The sequence below is a fragment of the Bombina bombina genome, chromosome 3, assembly GCF_027579735.1.
Source record: "Bombina bombina isolate aBomBom1 chromosome 3, aBomBom1.pri, whole genome shotgun sequence".
In the NCBI taxonomy this organism is placed as follows: Eukaryota; Metazoa; Chordata; class Amphibia; order Anura; family Bombinatoridae; genus Bombina; species Bombina bombina.
Window position 1 is genome coordinate 1,117,168,642 of NC_069501.1, and position 7,375 is coordinate 1,117,176,016.

The following is a 7,375-nucleotide window of genomic DNA, read 5'->3' on the forward strand; positions in this document are numbered from 1 at the left end:
TCTGGAACTAAGGGCGATTGTCAATGCTCTACAGGCGTGGCCTCAGCTAGCTGGGGTCAGGTTCATCAGATTTCAGTCGGACAATATCACGACTGTAGCCTACATCAACCATCAGGGGGGAACAAGGAGTTCCCTAGCAATGTTGGAGGTTTCAAAAATAATAAAATAATTCTATGGGCAGAGGTTCACTCCTGCCATCTATCAGCTATCCATATCCCAGGGGTCGAGAACTGGGAGGCGGATTTTCTAAGTCAGCATCCGGGAGAATGAGAACTCCATCCGGAGGTATTTGCTCAGTTGATTCAACTTTGGGGCAAACCAGAACTGGATCTCATGGCGTCTCGCCAGAACGCCAAGCTTCCTTGTTACGGGACCAGGTCCAGGGACCCCAAGGCAACGCTGATAGATGCTCTAGCAGCGCCTTGGTCCTTCAACCTGGCTTATGCGTTTCCTCTGCTCCCTCGTCTGATTGCCAAGATCAGGCAGGAGAGAGCTTAGGTGATTTTGATAGCACCTGCGTGGCCACGCAGGACTTGGTATGCAGACCTGGTGGACATGTCATCCTGTCCACCATGGACCCTGCCGCTGAGGCAAGACCTTCTACTTCAGGGTCCTTTCAACCATCCAAACCGAATTTCTCTGCGTCTGACTACTTGGAGATTGAACGCTTGATTTTATCAAAGCGTGGTTTCTCTGAATCGGTCATTGATACCTTAATTCAGGCTCGAAAGCCGGTTACCAGGAAAATCTATCATAAGATATGGTGTAAATATCTTCATTGGTGTGAATCCAAGGCTTACTCATGGAGTAAGGTCAGGATTCCTAGAATATTATCTTTTCTCCAAGAAGGATTGGAGAAGGGATTGTCGGCTAGTTCCTTAAAGGGACAGATTTCTGCTCTGTCTATTCTTTTGCACAAGCATCTGGCTAATACTCCAGATGTTCAGGCATTTTGTCAGGCTTTAGTTCGAATCAAGCCTGTGTTTAAACCTGTTGCTCCACCATGGAGTCTAAATTTAGTTCTTAAAGTTCTTCAAGGGGTTCCGTTTGAACCTTTGCATTCCATAGATATCAAGCTGTTGTCTTTGAAAGTTCTGTTTTTGGTAGTTATCTCCTCGGCTCGACGAGTTTCGGAGTTATCGGCTTTACAATGTGATTCTCCTTATCTCATTTTCCATGCTGATAAGGTAGTGTTGCGTACCAAACCTGGGTTTCTTCCTAAGGTGGTATCTAATAAGAATATCAATCAGGAGATTGTTGTTCCTTCACTATGTCCTAATCCTTCTTCAAAAAAGGAACGTCTATTACACAATCTTGATGTGATCCGTGCTTTAAAATTCTATTTACAAGCCACTAAAGATTTTCGTCAAACATCTGCTTTGTTTGTGGTGTACTCTGGACATAGGAGAGGCCAAAAGGCTTCGGCAACTTCTCTTTCTTTTTGCTTAGAAGCTTAATCCGCTTTGCTTACGAGACTGCTGGCCAGCAGCCTCCTGAGAGAATTACAGCTCATTCCACTAGAGCAGTAGCTTCCACATGGGCTTTTAAAAATGAGGCTTCTGTTGAACAGATTTGTAAGGCGGCGACTTGGTCTTCGCTTCATACCTTTTCTAAATTCTACAAATTTTATACTTTTGCTTCTTTGGAGGCTGTTTTTGGGAGAAAGGTCTTACAGGCAGTGGTGCCCTCCGTTTTAAGCGCCTGCCTTGTCCCTCCCTTCATCCGTGTCCTATAGCTTTGGTATTGGTATCCCACAAGTAATGGATGAATCCGTGGACTGGATACACCTTACAAGAGAAAACAAAATTTATGCTTACCTGATAAATGTATTTCTCTTGTGGTTTATCCAGTCCACGGCCCGCCCTGTCATTTTAAGGCAGGTGTTATTTATTTTTTAAACTACAGTCACCACTGCACTCTATAGTTTCTCCTTTTTCTTGCTCGTCTTCGGTCGAATGACTGGGGGTGGCAGTTAGGGGAGGAGCTATATAGACAGCTCTGCTGTGGGTGATCCTCTTGCAGCTTCCTGTTGGGAAAGAGAATATCCCACAAGTAATGGATGAATCCGTGGACTGGATACACCACAAGAGAAATAAATTTATCAGGTAAGCATAAATTTTGTTTTTACATTAAAAAATCCTGTGGCACACCACCATCCCCAAATTTTACAAAATCACACATTGTAGCCTAATACAGGATATATATATATATATATATATATATATATATATATATATATATATATACACACACACACACACACTGTACTGTGCTGTCATGCCATGACTCCTACAAACTATACATGACATATTGACATTCACAAACAATCATAATGATTGTCTGTGAATGAATGTCAATGTCATGGTTGTAAATGATACCTGATGAGCCTGTCACATACCTCCCCAATATTTCAAAATTTGAAAGAGGGACACCCCCGCACTGTTGTCAGTCTGCCTCGGCACACCTGAGGATCTCTCATGGCACACTGGTTGAAAAACTGTCCTATACTATAAACTGGGCGTCAATGTCTAACTAAACTGGTTACCTATACCATAATCTGGGCAGCACACTCAGAAACAAATGGGTGCATATCTCCTATTGACCCAGGGCAAACTGGGTACCAGTTCTAGAGATAATCAAATATATTCAGACACTGTAAATAAATTAGCTGGCACTCACACATGAACAAAATGCAGCAACGGGATATGAAACCCAAAACATTTTTGTTCACAAAGAGCATAGAATTTTTATTTTTAAATGTCCAATTTACTTGTTTTATTAAATTTCTTTGTCCCATGGTATTCTTTGTTGAAGAGATACCTAGGTAGAGGTCTGGAGCACTACATGGTAGGAAATAGTGCTGCCCTCTAGTGCTCTTGCAAATGGATAACATTCTTGCAAAACTGCTGCCATATAGTGCTCCAGACACGTGCACTCTCCTGAGCTTACTACATCCCTGCTTTTCAACAAAAGACCAAGAGAACAAAGAAAATTTGATCATAGAAGTTAATTGGAAACGTCTTTAAAATTGCATGCACTATCTAAATCATGAAAGATAAAGCATAGGTTTCATGTCCCTTTAATTATTTGTGGTCAGTCGCTAGTATAGTCCATTTCTCTTTTGGATGTTTTATATAGAGATAAAGATGAAAATCTGCATCTGTGGTGTTTTCTGTTTTGTTTCCTGATCTCTAATAGTAAAATGTATAGATTTGCCTGTCATTAACTGGCAAAAACATATTTAATATTCAATTTTATTCAAAGTTCTAGTGAAATAAGGAACTTGACATTTTACCGTCATTAAACTGCTTTCCTGATTCGTTATGAGCAGCCGCTGATTTACATGTTGAACTTTAGTGAGGTATTTTGTTAAAAGGTCAGCCCCTCCACGGACCAGACTGCACTAATGGCAAAGTTACAGCTGTCACTTAGTCATAGCAATTATCTGTCAGTTTAGTTTCAGATATAGTCTAACGACAGAATCTGGATGTGTTTTAAATAGAACTCATGAGCATTGAAAGATCCATTCCAAAAGGGAAAGAAATGTGTGCTTTGTAAGTATTTATTTATTAGAATAAAATCTCAATGCTCAACCCAAATAGGCAGTAAGTTAACATAATACTGGATATGTAATGCTGTATAAATACAGTTAAAGGGACAGTCTACACCTTAGTCTTTCCCTAGATAAAGCTGCAAATAGCCTCCTGTCCCCCTTTCTATATAATGCAGCAGGAACAGTAAAAAAGTTATTTTAAAATGAATATTTATTCTGTCCAATGATAAATAACTGCCAAGTTCTGCCCACTGATTACATCACGATCTGGGCTGCATCTAAGCACTCTGCTGAATAGCACTGACAGTAGAATCCAACTAGTGAGCCTTTTGTGACTGGACCCCATAATAAGCCCAGATTGTGATGTCATCAGTGGGCGGAGCTTGGCAGCCATATCAAAGGGACCAGAAACAATATTTATTTTAAAATAACTTTTTTACCATTCCTGCTGTATAAAATAGAAAAGGTGCAGGAGGCTATTTGCAGCTTAATCTAAGGTAAGTCTTTAAAATGATCAAGGTTTAGACTGTCCCTTTAAACTTGCGCACTAAATGTGCTCCCATGCAGTTCCAGAGCAGGCCACAGTTTTTAAAGTGAATGTAAAGTCACCCTTATTGCTGACCCTCATATTATTAATCATCAAAAATACGGGTGACTTTAATTCATCGTTTTGTTATTTATTATTTCTAAATGCATAAATTTACCTTGATACCCCTTTTTTGTAACATTATACACTTCTGCGCATGCGTTAGGTAAAATTTTCAACCTCAGAAGCGATGCACGTCCGTGTGACACGCATGCTCTATATGATTTGTTCAGAGCTTCCGGAAGATTGAGTGTAGCTGACATAAACGTGTGCGCAGAGTAAGATTATGCTTTTTGCATTTTATGCTCAGGTTTAGGCGATTACAATATAACGCATGCGCGTTTTAAATTACTCACGGGTACGCGCTTTACAGATATGCACAGAGCGGGTGAGACCACTCTGTACGTCACTATGTTCAGATACAGGAAGTTGCGAGTAAGAGGAGTGCGGTTGCGAACGGATCAATTCTTGGTAAATAAAATATACCCAAACTATTGATTTAAAAAAAAATTGCAGTTTAGGTTGTTGTATGTTGATAAATCATTACCCAAAGTAAAGGCTGCTAAAATTGACATTCACTTTAATTGTTGACAGCATTCAGTTACCTCCCTTGATTAGCTCACCAGCCATATCCTGCTTAGTAGGAGCATTGTATAGCGGGTCCTATACATTGGTTAAATACAGCAAACACACAGCTAGCAACAAGCATATGCATTATAATAAAGTGGTGTAAAGGATTAGGGCATTTTATTAATTAGTCAAACAATGACCTTTATTTGTGTGTGCCAATGTTATAAATGTGAACATTAACTTTGACCAAGTAGTAATCAGCATTTTGTTTTCATTATGTGCAGGTCAAAGAAACCGCGAGAAGACCGGAGAGAGCAATTGCTGTGTAATCCTGTAATTCTGATGTGTCTGCAAACGTGTGATGTAATATAGTCTTTGTCTTTCATGCTGCTGGAATAGAGGAGACCCATTGCTTCAACGAACCTTAGAACAAAATACCTATCGTTATATCCATGGACCTGAATTATTACATGAACACTTTCATATAAATCTCTTCTTTGAAAGAGATCAAGAACATTCTCATTTTTTTTTTCTTGCAGAGTAACTTTGTAGTTTATTGTAGTACTTCAGTTTTTGAATGCATTCAGTCTCCAGGGAAAAAGTCAATATGTTCACTTATACAACAAAAATCATTTTTGCTGCAGCAAAAAATAAAAAACACAAAATATCTGATTTCAGGCTGACTATATGCAGATTGCACTAATTAATGGTTGCCTACCCAGGCCTCAACTGATAGCTGTAGCCATACATGAAACAGTTTAAAACAATAGAAGACACTGGAATCAAAGCTATCCATTGCAGACTGAAAACAAAGTATTGGTGACATGACTTCTACCTAACCTGATATTGCCATAATGGCAAAAGGTAGTAATAGGAGAATTTCTATTCAAGGAACAAAAACTAAATGTGCCTGTAATTTGAAAGCACTCTGCAGAGGGCTCTGGAATAATTGTTCTTCACAATTTGGTGCACTCTTATCTCAGTTTGAATGCATGCCCATACCAAGCAGATGAGAAGAGAGTGCCTTTCCTAGCCTTAATATGGGAGGGGTAATTTTCCTGTAGTCCATAAGCCTTTATTATTGTGCAGAGATATTAGCAGATGTCATTTACTAATCAACTTTGTGTTTTAATATCAAATGTTGATGTTTTCGGTGATTATAACTCATCTGTAATTTAGTGTCCCATTTCATGCTTACACAAGTTTAAATAGTATAAAAAAAAAATAATTATGATAAATCTTTACCATAGTAAAAGTTATGTTACTTTATGCAATCTGCATTTGTACTAGTGCTTGCAATACTAGAAACCAGGCAAAATACAGATGACATTCTCTCATTTCATATAAGTAATTTAAGACATGCTTAGAAATAAATATATAAAATTAAAAAAAATAAAATAAAAATTTGCACAGCACTAAAGCATGAGCTATGTTCATTTTAAAATGTAAAAATAAAAAATAAACATTTTTTATATTTTTCCACTAGGGAGAAAGTCTTCCTGGTTGAAAATACAAATATGTGTAGAATATATTTAATAAAAAATATCAAATGCATTATTATAGAATCTCTAACTATAGATTGGCATAGTATGATAGAACAGTATACATATTAATTGCTTTTGCTTTTTGATCTTTAACAGTCACGGTAAATCTTGTGTTCTGTATACTCAAAAAAAAAAAAAAAATAGTCAAAATCCCTGATGAAATGTTATGTGTAATGATTTTTCAGATGATCACTTAAATGTAATCAGGTTATTTTCTTCATTATTATAACTTTGAAAAAAAAATGCTTTATATGCATTAGGTATTAAAAAAAATCTTGTTCATAATGATCTGAATTAAATTTGTATAGAGCAGTTTTAAAAGGAAACGGTTGTAAATAGCACTAAACATTTTCTTCCTGCAACATATACTGATATAGATTCTTCTGTAACTAAATAAAAAAATATTGTAGTGCATTTGTGTTGGTTGTCTGGTGGTTATGATTGGGACTGTAATTGTTTGAAAATGTTTTGATAAAACTGGAAAATCATTTAAAAATGAAAATGAATGCACATTTTTGGTTTCTGCAAATTAATCCTGCTGATTACTTTTGTAATCTCATTGATAGTGAATTGTTATGAGATTTTTCCTGTATAGCTATAATAAAATAAATTGTCACAAGGTTGTGACTTGCGTCTATAGCATTTGATCAATAATAAAAATGTTACTCTGTAATTTTATAATTTTATGTAGAAAAATATATATTCAAAGAATATATAGAACATGTACAAAACATAAGTAATTCATACAAATAGGATTTTTTTTCGTAAAAAAAAAAAGTTTTTATGTTTAGTCCAATACATTTTAGAAAAAAACAAAAAATAAGATTAAAAGTGCATATTTTTAGCTGTGAACGTTAATTTAATTAAGTTTCCTCCCAGGATTTTGCATTTCTGTAATGAAAAACAATTTAATTGGGAATTTGTTAGAAGCCTATGGAATGTACTCAAAAGTTGAAGCTGGATAAGTCCACAAGTTCATTACTTCTGGGATTCAACTCCTGGCCACTAGGAGGAGGCAGAGATTCCCAAAATCTCCAAAAGTGTTCTATCCCCCCACATCACTGATTAGCGAGTCTAAACTTTGCCTCCCGGAAGGTAGGTGAAGAATTTAGGTGCTATTAA

At 36.9% G+C, this 7,375-nt stretch overlaps 1 protein-coding gene across 1 annotated transcript in view; it reads left to right on the plus strand.

Annotated features, from left to right (window-relative positions):
* Nucleotides 1-6,872, plus strand: part of UBL3 (ubiquitin like 3) — a 384,745-nt gene extending 377,873 nt beyond the window's left edge. The window contains exon 5 of the mRNA XM_053708476.1: nt 4,994-6,872. Coding sequence (XP_053564451.1) covers nt 4,994-5,046 — 53 coding nt within the window. The 3' untranslated portion in view covers nt 5,047-6,872. The remainder of the gene's footprint in view (nt 1-4,993) is intronic.
* The last annotated feature ends 503 nt before the right edge of the window (nt 6,873-7,375 follow it).